This window comes from Mustela erminea, chromosome 9, assembly GCF_009829155.1.
Source record: "Mustela erminea isolate mMusErm1 chromosome 9, mMusErm1.Pri, whole genome shotgun sequence".
NCBI lineage: Eukaryota > Metazoa > Chordata > Mammalia > Carnivora > Mustelidae > Mustela > Mustela erminea.
In genome coordinates, this window is record NC_045622.1 from 68,141,674 (window position 1) to 68,159,526 (window position 17,853).

The following is a 17,853-nucleotide window of genomic DNA, read 5'->3' on the forward strand; positions in this document are numbered from 1 at the left end:
TAACAAAATTTTCATTAACTCCTTAGTACTTTACAATCATTCCTGCATCTTAGGGTTTTGGATCACCTCATTATATTCCAATAAATTTGTAATATTGTCTATAAAAATAACAATGGTAACTAAGACTTTCCTTCAGGGCATCTGGGTGGCTCAGTCAGTTATGCCTCTGACTCTTGATTTCAGCCCAGGTCATGATCTCAGGGTGGAGAGATGGAGTTCCACCTTGGACTCTGCACTCAGCGGGGAGCCTACTTGAGATTCTCTTCCACTACTTCTCCCTCACCCCTCCCCGACTTGCACTCTGTCTCTAAAAATAAACAGATACAGATGCAGTGAAAAGAAGGGCCATATGCACCCCAATGTTCGTAGCACCAATGTCCACAATAGCCAAAATGTGGAAAGAGCCAAAATGCCCTTCAGCAGACTGGATAAAGAAGATGTGGTCCATATACACAATTGAATATTACTCAGCCATCAGAAAAGATGAATACCCAACTTTTATATGAACATGGGTGGGACTAGAGGAGATGATGCTAGTGAAACAAGTCAAACAGAAAGACAGTTATCATATGGTTTCACTTATTTGTGGAACAGAAAGAAATACATGGAGGACATTAAGAAAGGTAAAAATGAAGGGGAGGAAATCAGAGTGGGAGACCAACCATGAGAGACTATGGACTCCGGGAAACAAACTGAGGGTTTTAGAGGGAAGGGGGTTGAGGGATGGGTGAGCCTGGTAATGGGTATTAAGGAGGGCATGGATTGCTTGGAGCACTGGGTGTTATAGGTAAACAATGAATCATGGAACACTACATCAAAAACTAATGGTGTACTATATGGTGACTAACATAACACAATAGAAAAAAAAAGAAAAAATAAATAAAAATAAACAAATAAATTTGGAATGCAGTCTTGGAAAGGAGATTTGACTTAGGTCTTAGTTTTCTTATCCCTGGAAAGCAGTAACAGGAAGAAGTAGGGCAGCAGAGCACAGAGCTCAAGAACTGGCCACAGACCCAGAGCGCTGGCTGCCACCTCAGCGCCATGTCAAGGGGAGATCCAAACCTTTAGACATTTTTGACAAATTTCCCAAAATCAAATTCAAAATGAGTCTCTTGACCTTCAGCTAACTTTGGAATTTCTCAGAGAGTCCCTAAATGATCTTAAAGATTTGTTCTCTGTCCTTACAAAAAGAGATTAAACTAATAGCTTGTTTGAGATGTGAAATTACATGGGAAACGTTGTCAAATAAAAGTGATAATTAGGACATCGCGAAGATCTTAAGCGGTGCCGGCCGGAGTCCAGAGCTAACGGCGCTGCGGAAGCCTGTGTCCTTCCTCTCCGGTCCGCGTCCCTCCCTGGGCCGGGCCGGCATTCCTGCCTGACCCTTCCCACATGGCGCTGCTCCGACGCCCGACGGTGTCCACTGATTTGGAGAATGCTGACACTGGAGTTAATTCTAAAGCTAAGAGTCATGTGACAATCAGACGGGCAGTTTTAGAAGAAATTGAAAATAGAGTTACAACCAGAGCTACACAAGTAGCTAAGAAAGCTCAGAACACGAAAATACCTGTTCAGCCCACCAAAACAAATGTCAACAAACAACTAAAACCTACTGCTTCTGTGAAACCAGTTCAGATGGAAGTGTTGGCTCCAAAGGGTCCTACCCCCCCACTGGAGGATACCTCTATGAAGGAAGAGAACCTCTGCCAAGCTTTCTCTGATGCGCTGCTCTGCAAAATCGAGGACATTGATCATGAGGACTGGGAGAACCCTCAGCTCTGTAGTGACTACGTGAAGGATATCTACCAGTATCTAAGGCAGCTCGAGGTTCTGCAATCCATAAATCCACACTTCCTAGATGGAAGAGAGATAAACGGACGCATGCGCGCCATCCTGGTAGACTGGCTGGTGCAAGTGCACTCCAAGTTTAGGCTGCTGCAGGAGACTCCGTTCATGTGCGTTGCCATCATGGACCGATATTTACAGGTTCAGCCAGTTTCTCGTAAGAAGCTTCAAACTGGTTGGGATTACAGCTCTGCTCTTGGCTTCTAAATACGAGGAGATGTTTTCTCCAAATACTGAAGACTTTGTTTACATCACAGACAATGCTTATACCAGTTCTCAAATCCGAGAGATGGAAACACAGATTTTGAAAGAACTGAAATTTGAATTGGGTCGACCTTTGCCGTTGCATTTCTTAAGGCCGGCATCAAAAGCCGGGGAGGTCGATGTGGAACAGCACACTTTAGCCAAATATCTGATGGAGCTGACTCTCATTGACTACGACATGGTGCATTATCACCCTTCCAAGGTGGCAGCGGCTGCGTCCTGCCTGTCCCAGAAGGTTCTGGGCCAAGGAAAATGGAACTTAAAGCAGCAGTATTATACTGGATACACAGAGAACGAAGTGTTGGAAGTCATGCAGCACATGGCCAAAAATGTAGTGAAAGTTAATGAAAACCTAACAAAATTCATTGCCATCAAGAATAAGTATGCAAGCGGCAAACTCCTGAAGATCAGCACAGTTCCTCAGCTGAACTCAAAAGCCGTCCAAGAGTTGCCTCCCCTCTGATGGGACAGTTCTAGGCTGCTGTGGCCCTCGGGGAGGAGTGCACCCTCTGTGCCCATGATGTCGCTGATTTGGAACTCTTCACTTTGTATATAGTCCTCTGGTCTATTTCATGAAACCTTTCCTTAGACCTATTTTCTAAATGTATATTGAGGAAAAATAAAGCTATTAATTTTTCTTAAAAAAAAAAGTGATAATTAACTTTCTTTAGGTCATATTTGTATGAATAGACATTACCAATTTTTTTTTAAGATTTTATTTATTTATTTGACAGACAAAGATCACAAGTAGGCAGAGAGGCAGGCAGAGAGAGAGAGAGAGAGGGAAGCAGGCTCCCTGTGGAGCAGAGAGCCCGATGCAGGGCTCGATCCCAGGACTCTGAGATCATAACCTGAGACGAAGGCAGCGGCCTAACCCACTGAGCCACCCAGGCACCCCAACGTTACCAATTTTTAAAATTGTACAGAATTCCTAGAAACCTGTCACTGCCCTTACCACCTATATAATCAGTCAGAATTCCAATTATTACTTGAAAACATTGCATTTTACAAAAATAACCAAATGTTCTTATAAATTGTATCATATTTTTAATAGTGACCTCTCACCAGATCTGTAACCATGGCTATTTTTAAGGTTTTTTTTTGGTCACTCATAAACCATTGTCTTACTCTTAATTATTCTCTGAGAGCATTTTCCATCAACTGCAGGCAAATATGCTTCATCTCTAAGGAGATCTGTTGAAAAGACCCTGACAAGCACTCTAGAATACAGGTTTCTGATAACTGCAGATCATAATATTAAGCTAGATAAGAATTTCTAGAATTCTGGGGCACCTAGGTGGCTCAGTCAGTTGTGTCCGACTTTTTTTTTTTTAAGATTTTATTTATTTATTTGACAGAGAGAGAGAGATCACAAGTAGGCAGAGAGGCAGGGGGAAGCAGACTCCCTGCTGAGCAGAGAGCCTGATATGGGGCTCGATCCCAGGACCCCGAGATCATGACCTGAGCCGAAGGCAGAGGCCCCAACCCACTGAGCCACCCAGGCGCCCCCCTGGTACAGTTTCTTAATGTGGTAAAAGATATGCTTACTAACAGAACCAAATATCTTTTTTCTCTCTATAAGAATTGAAAGGCCAAAAGCAGATAAATTTATAGTTAGCAATTAATGTTTTAGTGTATTATCTTATTTAAATATTCAGTGAATATCCATCATTTAATTTAACTTAATATAACTTTAAGGTTTCAAGTTTCCTAAAAGATTTTGTAAACTATTTTTAAGTAGACATAATACTTTGTTTAATGAAACAAAGGTAGCATAATCTTAAGTTACTCTTCTTTAGATAATCACAGGGGGGAGAACATATGGCTCTCTCCAACTTTTATTTTTATATTGCTGTATTTTACATACATGAGGCAATTTATTTTTATTGTACATCTTGTTTTTAAACTGAATTTTATTTAAACTCAGTAATAGTCTTAAGCATCTAGTTGAGATAAACTCATTTAATTAGTAAACCTAAGAAGAAGAAGTTGTATCTCTTCATTTTGTTTAATGTTTACAACTCTGAAGACATGATTGTTTTTATTAAACCAACAAACTTTAAGCTAGCTTTAATTTACCAAAGATTGTCCTAGATCTTGTGAACTTGAAAAACATTTAGGTTAACTTCTATACTTCTGAGAGTTTTAGGAATACTTAATTTATGTAAGTGCTTATTTTTTTAAACTGGTTAAATAGAGCTCTTTTACAAAGTAATTATGGCAATATCATATGAAAGTAGAAAGATAACACATTACAAAATATGTATACCTAGATGTATACAGACATACAAAAAGGGAACTTAGAGTTTTCATTTTAAATCTCATTTATGAGTTAGATATAAATTCAGAAACACAAAATTTACTAACTTATGTAAGAATGATCTTTGCCTTATTATTTTTCATTATAATTTGATCTTCTTACAGGTAACGATAGGACATTTGTTTAAGATGAGAACTCTCTAAAAAAATCCTTTTAAATAGGGGTGCCTGGGTGGTTCAGTTGGTTAAGCATCCGACTCTTCATTTCAGCTTAGGTCATGATCTCAGGGTCCTGGGATCAAGCTCTGCAAGTGAGGCTCTGCTGGGCCTGGAGCCTCCTTGGGATTCTGTTTCCCTCTCCCTCCAGCCACCCACCCCCACAGCTTACACATGCAAGCACTCTCTCTCTCCCAAAAAAAAATCCTTTTAATTATAAAGTCTAAATATTCAAAAGTATACCTTCTTTTTAAAATGAAGTAAAATTGACATATAATGTTATATTAGTTTCAGGTGTACAACACATTGATTCAACAATTCTATACATTATGCAGTACTCCCCATGATACATGTAGTTACCATCTGTCATATAATATTATTACAAAATCCCCTATGCTGTACTTTTCATCCCCATGACTTATTTTGTATAATAACTGGAAGTTTCTACCTTTTAATCCCCTTTATTTTGCCATTCCCCACAACCCCTCTGGTAACCTGTTGGTTCTCTGTATTGAACAGTCTGTTTGTTCCTAAGTTTGGTTTTCTAGGTTCCACATATAAGTGAAATCATATGGTATTATCTTTCTCTGTCTGACTTATTTCAGAAAACATACCTATTTGAACTGTGACTGAAAAACAAAATGCCTTTTTATGGCTTAAAATCAAAAAGCCTTTTATGGCTTAACCATAGACATCGGAGGAGTCCCTAAAGACAGTGCACCACGCCCCCCAACCCAGATCCAGTTAAGTTCATTCCCAGAGTTAGCCTAAGAGTGCAAAGACTTTCATTGTCACATTGGTAAGAACAGTGTTCGTGAAACTAGCGTCTCTTGTTATCTATGGGAAGATGAGATGTCTCCAGCTATAGACTAGCTTATCTGTGGTCCTGGGTGGGGGATATCAGGATGAAAGTTTCCTAACACTACGAACACAATGAAGACAATGAGACAACAAGGGCCCTTCATAGACTGGGACCTCTCATTAAGACAAACTTCCTCAAGGCCTGGTGATGTCGGACAAAGAGAATGCTGCTTGTCATTTTTGTGTCTTGGGTTTCCAGCCTGTTTGTCTGGTTCCCTTAACGCAAGACAACACTTGTACCCTCCGGGTGATGGAGATCCAAAGCTAAGCTCTCAAGACATAAAATAGTATGAAAGGAACATGCTCTGATTTTTTTTTTTCCCTTACGATAAACACCATAAAAGATATATAAGGAAAACAAAGACTAGGAGGCTATGGATTATACCAGTTGGTACCCAGAACCAAATTTACAAGAGTCACAATTCAAAGAACTAATTTTGACAAATGTTTTTCTCCTGTCAGTCTATATTTAAAAAGAAAAGGATACAGGGAGACTCTTACTGTTCTCCTTTTGGCTGGGTCTCCAGGCAGAAATAGAAGTCTAAGATACTGATATGGTAAGGAGCTTACCTTCTGCTGGTTTTTTGTCAGATGTCCCAGGATCTCTTAATGTTACAGTCAGTGACATCCCATCATTGTCACCAGAGATTGTAGGGGAGGCAATATTTTACCTCTATCTTCTCAGGGTTTTTCAGCTGGTCCTGAGAATTAAACAGATATAAGACAGATTAACATGAGAAAAGCACACAAATTTATGTTTTATGTGACGTAGGAGCTCTCGGAAGGAAGAACTAAACAAATGGCAAAACCTACAGGCTTTTATACCAGGTTGAACAAAGAAAGGCAATTATGGAAAAGTATCTAGACTATATGGGAAGGCCATAGGAGTTATTTTAACATGGTCTACTTATACAGGATTCTCTCGGTTTTGATTCCCCATTGAAGAATGTTCCTTTTCCCCTGGTACAGGAGGGGCATCTTTCACAAGGGAGTGTTTGTTTCCTGTTTTCAGTAAGATCAAGGGAGATTAGAATACTCTTTTTTTTTTTTAAGATTTTATTTATTTATTTGACAGACAGAGATCACAAGTAGGCAGAGAGGCAGGCAGAGGGTGGGGGGGAGCAGGTTCCCCGCCAAGTAGAGAGCCTGATGCGGGGCCCAATCCCAGGACCCTGAGATCACGACCTGAGCCGAAAGCAGAGGCTTTAACCCACTGAGCCACCCAGGCACCCCTAGAATACCCTTTTTTGGCATCGGTGGTTTTTTAAGTGCTTTTCACTCAAAAATAGTCCTAATGACAAAGTGGCATGTTTGGGGCTGGTGTATCCTGTCGCCCTTCAAGAATCAAAAAGTCAAGAGTAGGATACAGGAATGATTTAGAAGGGCCATGAACATATCAGCTACATTTTTGTTTCACCTAGATTGAAGTTGTTGAATAACTGAGGGTGGGATGATTCACTTCCATGTGAAAACCAAACTTATCTCACAGATTTCTGAAAGACTCAGAACAAACACTTAGCATTGTTTCAACCTCCTTTTAGATGGGGAAATGAAGCTACAAGGACCTGTGTGTACTTGTTCAGACTGGCAATAGAGGAATAGTGGAAATGTTAGAAAACCTGGTAAAATTGTCCCTCCCCCCTTAATAACAGGCTTTAAAAATATGTTTAAAGTAGACAGATTCTGGATGTCATAATGGAGTACAGGCCAAGGTAGAGATGACCAAATGATTTGCAGAGAATAACTGCCCTCACTAGAAATTTGTCTCTCTGGAGAACAGGGGCCTAAAACTCTTTCCAGGCTATGCAAGTGAGCATCTCTGATGCATTCTAGATGGCTGTGATGGGCTCTCCACCTTAAATACAAAGGAAGTTGTGTTCAACTTTAGTTTTGTCAACATCAGTATTTTTAATGCGAGAGAGTTACTCTTAAATAGTTCACATTCTCCCTTGTCATGAAATCTGTAAAGATAAAGCATGGTAAAAATAATTACTAATTCTAGGAGGCCCATGAGAGATGTATGTAAGATTCCATGCTACTCATTGTGGGGGACACAAAGATGATTAAGGAGAAGGTAAAATGACTTGATCTTGTTTTGGAGATGGCAAATGTTGGCTTGGTAGAAAGACTATAAGGTTTGCCATCAAACAGATTTAGATTTCTATCCCACTTTTGTCACTTAACAGCTGTGTGATATTGGGCAAGCTACTTGTCTCACAGAGCTTCAATTTTCCCATCTATGAAATTCAGATGAATAGATGAATACTTGCACAGGGTTGTTGGGAAGATGAGAGTGAAGAATGTCATCAGAACCATTTAATAATGGGATGCCTGCATGGCTCAGTTGGTTAAGCATCTGCCTTTGGTTCAGGTCATGATCCCAGGCTCCTGGGATCGAGTACCACATCAGGCTCCTTGCTAGGCAGAAGGCTGCTTCTCCCTCTGCCTGCTGCTCCCCTGCTTATGCCCCCGACCCCATAAATAAATAAATAAAACCGTAAAAAAAAAAAACAAAACTGTTTATTTAGTAAGACATTGGCAGAAAAGCATGTAAGTTAAAAAATGACACGCGCCTTAATATAATCGTTTCCTCAGAGCAGGAAGAAGGAGTGTTTATATAAAAAAATTGATGCTTGACCTTGTTTTTTGTTTTTAAAATAGTTACAAAATTCCAAGGGGGTCATAATAGCTATAACAACATTATGTATAGCCTATGTATTTCTGGTATTTATTCCTATATATGTTTTCTTAGAAATATGTGGCATTTCTCTAGGTTGTCAACTATCTATGAATAGATGCAAATTATTTTTGCTTGGTGGAATTTACCTTCATTTACAGAACTGTGTTCTATAGCAAGGATCAAAAGCACATGCAGGTACATCATATTTGATTACAATGCAGTTGATTCCAATATATGCAGCCCAATTTTCAGGGCTCTTGCTGCAAGATGTAGAAAGCATTTGAATGAATGCTTTCTTTGGTATTGCAACACTACTACGTATAGGTTTTTTAGACTCTGGGCAAAATCCTTCATTGCCTTTTAAGGAGACTATTATTCACTTTTTGTAGATATAGTAATTCTTTGAATTCACTTAAGAATGATGGTACACTAAGCCTGGGTGGCTCAGTGGATTAAGCCTCTGCCTTGGGCTCAGGTCATGGTCTCAGGGTCCTGCGATCTAGCCCCCGCATCGGGCTCTGCTCAGCAGGGAGCCTTCTTCCCCCTCTCTCTCTGCCTGCCTCTCTGCCTACTTGTGATCTCTCTCTCTCTCTGTCAAATAAATAAATAAGATCTTAAAAAAAAAAAAAGAATGATGGTACACTGAGGGACACTGGTCAATAAAACAACATGCCTTCCCCATGAGTTTGTACCATCTTGGAGAGTGAACCACTGTGTTAATTTTAGGTCCTCCTCCAGAAAGCCCATCTTAGTCGGAGCAGGGGGCAGGGGGTGGGCGGTGGGTTATGGAGAGGTGTCTCTGCTGGAGGTGCATGTTACATACACATTGACTTAAATCAAATGAGATGTCTTTATGCTCTCAATCCTAATGTTATTTTAGAAAATCATAACATACTCATTAAGCAGTTACTTAATTTTTTCATGTGGTTTCCTAAGAACTAAGTAATAGTATATTTTTTATATAACTATTTGAAAAAAATAATGTTTGCACAAAAATGTAAAAATCTGCAATGGAAGTATTCTCCAGAAATAATGTCTAATTGTGCATGCTGATAAATTTCAGCAGTGGTTTACTTAGTTCTGGTCTCCTGAGAATATGCCCCTAAATTACCTAAGCATTTAGGTCATTATATAGCTGGCATTTAAATCATTATTGTTTTTATATGTATTTCCTCATCCTGAATTACATTGGAATGATCCATTTATGTTTGTCTTCCTATTACACCTTAAGCTCTTTGGAAAAAATACTCTTACCTAGTTATATGCCTCGTTCAGGACAAGTACTTTAAACAAAGGCATTTATCTGAACTGAACAACTTAATGACTAAATTAACAAATATGAATCATGTAGTCTACATTTTTATGAAATTTTTTTTATTTTTTAAAGATTTTATTTATTTGACAGAGAGCACAAGTAGGCAAATCGGCAGACAGAGGGAGAGGGAGAAGCAAGCTCTTCACTGAGCAGGAAGCCCGACGCAGGGCTGGATCCCAGGATCCTGGGATCATGACCTGAGTCAAAGGCTTAAGGGACTGAGCCACCCAGATGCCCCTGAATTATGTAATTGTCAATTCTTTTGCTGCTGGTGCTCTTTCACAGGCTAGAATTTGACGCAGAGTTCTTATGTTTGTTTTGCAAAGGTTACCACTGACCCATTAATAACAAGTGTTTCACCTGGCCTTGGTGATTTCAGAATTCTGCTATTGGACTGGATTCCAAGCAGGAATGACTGTGCATGGTGCTGGACTGTCCGCTCCGCCAGGGCAGAAGCTATGATATATCTATATATCTCTCTCTATTTATCTTTATCTACATATTTATTATTTATATATTATTATTTTATGCTATTATATCACATTTATATTTTATTATATTTATATGTATTATTTATTTATTTCTTTATTATTTTTAGAAGCTATGGTATTTAAATTAAAGTTTCCTGGGTTCAGAACTTAGGAGAACTTAGGTCAGCCACGAGGTAGGCAGCTCACTAGATTTCTGTAGTTTCCAACTGGGTGCAGTGCCACTAAGAGGGCCAAGCACTGAAACAAGCTCTAAATCCTAAAAAAAAAAAAAAAAAAAAATCGGTCTGAATCATCTTAGCTGGTCCTTGAGTATCAACCCCTGTGCGCTAATCAGTGTGCCAAGAGCTTTCACTGGGTTCAATTCTCACAATCCTTTTCTTTTTCTTCCTATGCTTTGCAGTTTTTGAATGACAGGTAGCTAAATCCTAGTGAGAGTGTTTGTACCACGGGAGTCTCACAGAGCCTAAGGTTACAGTAATGTTATTACAAAGTTATTCTTACAATCCTTTTAGTTTAAAAATTGAGATACTATTCAATATCATATATTAAAGTGCCTTGAGTGCACTAATTTTGACTGTATGCTTGATAAATTTTTACAGATGGTTACCAACCAGATCAAGAGACAGAGCGTTTCCAGCTCCCAGTAGGTTCCCTCGTGCCCCTTCTTGCATCCCCGAGGTAACCATTATTCTAACTTTTGTCACCATCGGTAAGTTTTGTTCGAAATTATTGTGGCACGACTGGTCCGCGGCGGTGGACGAGGCGCACGCTCGGCTTCCTTCCTAAAAAGCATCCCGCCGCGGTCCTGGAGTACAGAGCCCGGGATCCCCTCTCACCGACCCAGCGCCGGACTCCACGTAGGCGCTGCAGGAGCACGCCACAATGGCTGCCCGCGCTCGCCCGCGCCGCCTCGCCGCATTCTCCCACCTTTCCAATGGGTACCCCTCCCGCGCGACGAGCCAGCCGGGTGTGGCCCTGGGCGCCACCCGCCGGAACCCCAATGGCCAAGCGGGCGCTCCTGAGCCCGGGATGTGGGGCGCGCGCCCATTGGTTGAACTTGCCCCCGTGGACCGGCCGGCCGCAAAGCCCGCCTCCCAGCCCTCTCTCGGCGCTCCCATTGGCAGTTCGCGTTCCCCGCTCCCGACCCCTGCGCCTGCTCCCGCCCCCAGCCAGCCGCGATGGAAACGGGGTTGGGGAGGGTGGGAGGCCGAAGCGAGGAGGAGGGGGTGAGCTTTCCTCCCGGTAAGGGGGCGCGAGAGACAAGACAGGCCAATCAGGACAGGACGTGGAAAAGAGGCGCCGCGCCAGCCAGTCACATCGCGAGGTCCGGGTCGGGAAGGCTGACGCGAGTGGCACAGCCAATGGGCGTGCCACTACCCGTCCGCTCTTCAGCAGCCGGTCGGGGGTGGTGGAGGAGCGAGTGAGGAGAGCGCGACGGCGGCGGCGGAGCCATCGCTGGACGGCCAGGGGGAAAGCGAGGCCCGAGCCTCTGCGTCTCGGTGAGAGGCGGCGACTGCCGGGCGAAGGGAGGCCGGGATGCGGGCCGCTTCTCGCCTGGTCCCGGCCGCGGCAGCGGGAGCTGGGGCGGCAGGCCGCCAGAGGCGGAGGCGACACCCGCCGCCCCGCCCCCGCCCCCACCCTGGGCCGCCCGGACCCGGGGGCGCCTGCCTCTGCCCGGGTGGTCTGTGCGCCGCTGGGCCCGGGCCGCCGCCCTCCGGAGTGCCGGGCCGGCGAGCGGGGACGCAGGGAGGGGCCTGGTTTGCAGCCGCGGAGCCTTGGGGACTCCGCCTGGTGTGGGGAGGCCGCGGAGAGGTGGTGAAGGTGGGGCGGGGTACTTAACGGAGGAGCGGGCTCGTGTGCCCCGGGGCGGCTGTCGGAGGGGGCGTGTGATTGAAAGAATTTCTGGTCTTTCTGAGGGAGAAGAAAGTGATGGGGAAAGGGTGATGCTCAGAAAAGGGTGCCCGGGGTGAAGGTGCGGAGCCGGGGAATGTGGCTGGCCTTTGGGAAGTAGGCACTGATGGAGTGGAGGGGGCGATCAGCTGGGAGTGAAGGGAGGGGAGGGTTTTGAAGGTTAAGATCCCTGGACGAATGAGGACGAGTGGATTTGGAGTGAGAGGGACCTACTCCCGGAAGGTGACTGAGAGAAGATTTTAGATGAGGTGTGGCTGGAAGCTGGCTGACTAGAAGGCGTTAGGAGACCAGTTAGGAGAAAGTGTGCAAGTTGCTGACCGTCGGCTGCAGAAGGGTGTGGATCTTTTATGACTAAGTGAGCAAGAATAACTGTTCCTTTTGGGAGAGGCTGGAGAGCCGAGTGTTCCAGGTAGGAAGGACTCAGTCAGCCAGGTTCATAGGTTCATACACTACTCACGAGGGCCAAGCCCTCAAAGTTAACTCTCTCTACTGAGGCTGGCTGTGTCTCCCTTCTCCACCCCGTTAGTTCATCTAATTGTTTTGCCACAGCAGCACGCACACCCTCTCAAAAAGCAGATATTGTTTGTTTTTCATGGATGGCAACGAGGAATCCCTTAATTCTTTGTCTTAAAAAAATTAGAATCTGTTGGTTTAAAGGCAGCATCAGAAGGTACGTCCAGAAAATCTGCGCTGTAGGGGAATGTCTCACCTATTTTGTTGGACATAGCATAAAAATGATGCAAGATCTCTGCGAGTAACACAGTGAAAATTAACGTGGAAGTACAGTTCTGTTACTGTAAGATCAACCACTTTGATGCAGTGGAATTTGATTATGTATCCTATTGTTGGGAAGTTTTTTAGTCTTGGGAAGAGCGTTATAGCTAAATAGGTTCAAGGTTCTTTTCACTTAGAGGAATCAAAGACATAATGTGTGTATTATCACTGCTGTTACTTCTCTGTTTAAATCTTTAGGAGTTTTTAGGAAGGAGGAGAGGGTCTGGACTGGGAGTGTGTGGCGTAAGGAGGAACTGTTTGTGGAGACCGTTGCAAAAGATGTAAAAAAAAAAAAAAGTTTTTATTTGTGGGGTGTGGGCAGAGGTTGAGAACAGAGAAGTAGTAGTAGAAACAAAAGTGGCCCACTATACATTTTCAGTGGATTTAAATTGGAGGTGCTGATAGGCGTCGAGATGTAATTTTTGCTTGACGATAGTACAGAAGGCTTGTGAAGAGTTAAACACTTCTTGACAAATATAAAGTGCCGAAGACAGAAACCAAAGAGGGCATATGTTGTATAGGATATTTCCTTACCCAGATCACAAAGCATTGTAGTTAATGGACCATTCTTTTCTAGGAGGTAGAAATAATTTCATGGAAGTAATTTCTTGGCACTGCTATTCACTGATCACATTTTACCCTTAGTATAACAGTACCCAAGTGCTGCGGTGACTCAGAGCAGAGAACAACTAATCCAAGTGGTGTGAAGTTAATCAGGGAAGGTTTCCAGGAAGAGGTTAGTTTTGAGACATCTTTAGAACTAGGAGTTTGGGTATGTGTTATTGGAAGACATGAAGATGACATTCCAGTAGTTTGGACATGCTATCAGCAACTTTGGACAAGAATGACACATTAAAAATGGTTTTAAGGAGGATGGAATATTTGAATGAAGATATAAGAGTGTGGAGATCAATTGAGTCTGTGGTTGTAGTTTAGTTGAAAAACAATGGTTCTGTCTTGTGGCTAGGAGAGAAGAATTAGAATAGTTAATGATGGATTGGAGACAGTAAGGGAAAGAGTACAAAAATATTTTTTGATATTTGTGATAAGAAAATATGTTGACAATAAGTTGGGTTATTGAGAGGTAGATTTGGTGTTCAACCATAAAACAATCAGAAACATTTTTGAGTCCTGTACTAGATTATATTGATAACAGTAGCAAAATTTATTGGGTTCCACTTTGTGCCAGACACAGTTTTGAGCTATTCTAGCCTCATCTTTCTTTGATTATCGCTGTTTTATAGATGAGGGACCTGAGATTCAGAGAGATTTAATTTGCCCAACGTCACACAACTAATAGGTGGCAGGTCAGGATTGACAATGTCAGTAAATACTAATTGACCCTAAGCTTTCTGCCAGGCACTGTGTTAAATGCTGGAGGTTCAAAGTGGACAAGCAAATCCAAAGGTCAGGTTGGAGCCATTTTTTTTTGGAGGTTGTCAGGAATTAATAGAAGAGAGCCAGTGAAGGAAGAGAAAAAGATGAGCTGGAGAGACTCTTGTAGATACTGAGGAATATATTGTTTTGGAAAACTTAGAATAGAAATAGTTTTAAGAAAGAGGAAGTAGTTAGCAACAAAATACGTAGCTGAGAGACTCGGAAGAACAGATTGAGAAGAAACTGTGAGTTAAGTCAGGAAAAAAACTTGTGTGAATTTAGTCTCAAAAACCAGAATTAAGATAATAAGGTAGAGGCAGATAGTTACTCATGTTTAGTGGCAAGTGCTCTATACATAGTTAAAATATGATGGCAGTTGCGGTCAAATTCATAGGAAAGAGTTGGTATGTCCCTTTCTAAAATTTTAATCTTTGGCTGCTGAGATCGTGGGTGTTTTAAAAATGCTCATGCACTTTGTATTTTTCAAGTTCAATAAAACAAGCATTACTTTTATAGTTAGTTGGGGAGAAAATCATTCTACTGAAACGAGCTAATAGGGAATATGTGGGTGGGCTTCTCTGCATTATGTTTGGGGAAGGGGAAAAGATGGTCTTATTTCAGTGTATATATTGCTGCCTATTAGATACTTGGGTAGGTACATTCCTGTCTTAGAAATGACCAGACACATCCTGAAACTGTATATACTGAAAGATGGCATTTGCTTAATCTGAGGGATGAGGTTACTAACTCACCTTGAAGCATGGAGATATGGTCTTGATTTTTCTGAACGTTGTTTTTTTAGGGTTTTTAATGAATTTAATGAATGTTGTTTTTTTAGGGTTTAAAATGAATTTAAGGTTAAACAAATGCATACTTCTCATTTAATTGAGTCATTTTAACTGTGTCTTTTGGATTTTATACCCTTCTTTCTTCCTACACATTTGTTCTGTAGTTCCTCTCTTACTGGGTTTGTAATGGGCTTAGTTTCAGTTCAGTAAGACAATATGAAAGTGCTGAATTTACATATAACTAATTTAACTTAAAATTTGTCATTGTTTTCAGTTCCCAATTTGAAGAAGAAAAGAGACAAATTTCAAGACAATGAAATAAGCTTCTCTAATCAAATAATTATTCAAGAGCTAACTAGTAGGATTTGCCTCAGGATCAGTACAGTTTAATTTCAGTCTCTAAAATGGAGATGGCCATCTTGTAAGTCAAGAATAGGATCTAATTTTTAGTTTAATTTGGCCCATAGGGATTGTGGGAGGAAGCTTAATGTTTCATCTAGGTACTGTACTATGTTCCTTAAATAAATTATTACATTTAGTTCTCATACAGTTCTCCAAGGTGGAGAACCTCTTAGAGATGAGAGAATGAGGCTCAGAGAAATTAGTAACTTTCCAAATGTTGGAGAGGTAGAACAGAGCTGAGATTGAAACCTTGCTTAAGCCAGAATTCATGCATATGAGATAAAAGGCAAGAAAGAGTTGTTTATATTAATATTTGCAATTTAAAAAAATGCCACATAGCCTTAGGTGTTTAGTAACTTTGTTACCTTAGAAGATGGCACTGTTGCTCTGTGTATTTGCTTTATGACACTGGCTCTTAAATGATGGTGATTATTATGTGTCTTTTAAGGGTGCATTATATTACCTTTAGAGGGGTATGTTTTCACATTTTAGTATGTTTTAAAATGAAGATGTAATTTACAGTGTCTTTTTGAAAATGCTTATGAAATGGGTACTTTGTCTTTTTTTTTTTAATTTGAAGATCTAATTCTCTTTATTAAATGATTCATGATTTGGACAACACCCCATCTAGTAAGTAGAGAGGCACTCCCAAATGGCTACTATGTCTTAAAGTCAAATGTGTGTCTCAGAGTTGAGAAGTGTGGTATATGCATATAGTCTGCATGTACAGTGCCTTAGGAGTTTGTTGTGTGCATTTTCTTCCCAGCTCCTTTCTTTACTTAGTCTATTACATTTTGTGTGTGTGTGTGTGTGTGTGTGTGTGTGTGGTATAATATAGAACTGAAGTATATATTAATAATAAAATACTCATTCTCTTTAGTTAGTGAATATTACAGTGTAGAAGAAAGTACTTTGATGTGGAAAATTAACATTGCACTGTGAATCAGCAGATCTGAGTTTTAATTTTGGTTTTGCTAGTAACTTGATGTGTAGCTTGAGGCGAGTCACTTCCCCTCTCTGAGCTTTAGTTTTCTCATCTCTAAAATGGAGTTGGGAGAGGAACTTAGAGACTTGTCCAGCTTGAACAAACTATGCTCTCTCTTTAAAAATGTAGATGCCTTAAATCCTTCTTAAAAACTGTATTTATTAGCTTTCTGCTATTTTTTTGTCTTCATGTCTTTGCCTTCTCTCCTTGCCTTTTTTCTGTGGATGCTTGAGAGTACTATCAGATCCAATGTATTAGGATGTTTTATTTTTGATAGCCTGCATTTACTAAGACAGGATATTTGAGAAAGTAGGTACTTAGTAAATAGTTAACAAATGAATATATGTTTTATTTGAGTTTTATAAAAGGACCATTTAAATAATATACCATACAGAAGCTGTTAAAGTTTCTTTGAAAGGTAGTCCTGCCTAAATAATGAAATGTGTTTAGTGAAGTAAATTTATCTGCTCTCTATGGGGCAGGTTTCTACAGAAGAAGACTATTGGACCTGTCTTTTGAGAAATTCTCTCTGTTCTAGTAGGAGAAGGAATCTTCTTTGAACTTTGTATTATGGAAAGTTGCTGACATAAAATGACATCACTAACTTTAGCAATTACAAACCTGTGGTTAATTTTGTTTCATCTCTACTTCCACCCACTTGCCCCTTTTTTATTTTGAAGCAAATCGCTAAACAGTTTTACCAGGTACTACCATACAGAATGATGAATGTGACAATAGACACTAAGCTAAGTGAAGTAGAAATCGTTCATTTAAATATTTTTGATGGGGCGCCTGGGTGGCTCAGTGGGTTAAAGCCTCTGCCTTCGGCTCAGGTCATGATCCCAGGGTCCTGGGTTCGAGCCCCGCATCGGACTCTCTGCTCGGCGGGGAGCTTGCTTCCCTTCTTCTCTCTCTCTGTCTGCCTCTCTGCCTACTTGTGATCTCTTGTCTGTCAAATAAATAAATAAAATCTTAAAAAAAAATAAAAAATAAATATTTTTGAGACATGTGTTATACTGTGCTAGGCAAGAGAAATTAGATATAATAATCTACTGTTGGATGGGGTTAATGTAATTGGATATACTTAATATACATATATAAAACAATATAGCAACATGAGATTATATACCAAAACAATATAGCAACATGAGATTATATACCAAAGTATTTTAAATGAGAGATGACATTATTTCTGAATGAAAGGATTTAGATGGGGAAAAAGAATATTAAAGGGTGCAATGAGGGTGATCATATGGAGAAAACATATAGTTAGAAAAAATCTAACTTGAGGGGCACCTGGGTGGCTCAGTTGTTAAGCGGCTGCCTTTGGCTCAGGTCATGATTCTGGGGTCCTGGGATTGAGCCCTGCATCAGGCTCCCTGCTCATGGGAAGCCTGCTTCTCCCTTTCCCACTCCCCCTGCTTGTGTTCCCTCTCTGTCACTGTCTGTTTTTCTCTCTCTGTCAAATAAATAAGTAATCTTTAAAAAAAGAAAAATCTGGGGCACCTGGGTGGCTCACGGTTAAGCCTCTGCCTTCCACACAGGTCATGGTCTCACGGTCCTGGAATCCAGTGAGCCCTGCATCATCAGGCTCTCTGCTCAGCAGGATGCCTGCCCACCACCCCCCCCCCCCCGCCTGTCTGTCTACCTACTTGTAATCTCTCTCTGTCAAATAAATAAAT

The 17,853-nt window shown here is 41.2% G+C and overlaps 2 protein-coding genes across 5 annotated transcripts in view; both read left to right on the forward strand.

The window, feature by feature from the left end:
* The first annotated feature begins 1,312 nt into the window (after positions 1-1,312).
* On the forward strand, positions 1,313-2,589 carry LOC116599841 (G2/mitotic-specific cyclin-B2-like). The gene is given in 3 exon segments (XM_032359806.1): positions 1,313-2,019; positions 2,021-2,558; positions 2,561-2,589. Coding segments are annotated over 3 exon segments (1,191 nt in total). The 5' UTR covers positions 1,313-1,395.
* An 8,718-nt stretch (positions 2,590-11,307) lies between these two features.
* The window catches only part of FAR1 (fatty acyl-CoA reductase 1), a 66,575-nt gene continuing 60,029 nt past the window's right edge, over positions 11,308-17,853 (forward strand). For 3 of the 4 annotated variants that reach the window (XR_004288956.1, XM_032356391.1, XM_032356390.1), the window contains exon 1: positions 11,308-11,433. The gene's annotated coding sequence lies outside the window, so the exon portion shown is untranslated. The remainder of the gene's footprint in view (positions 11,434-17,853) is intronic. The other variant, XM_032356389.1, reaches the window with a different exon arrangement.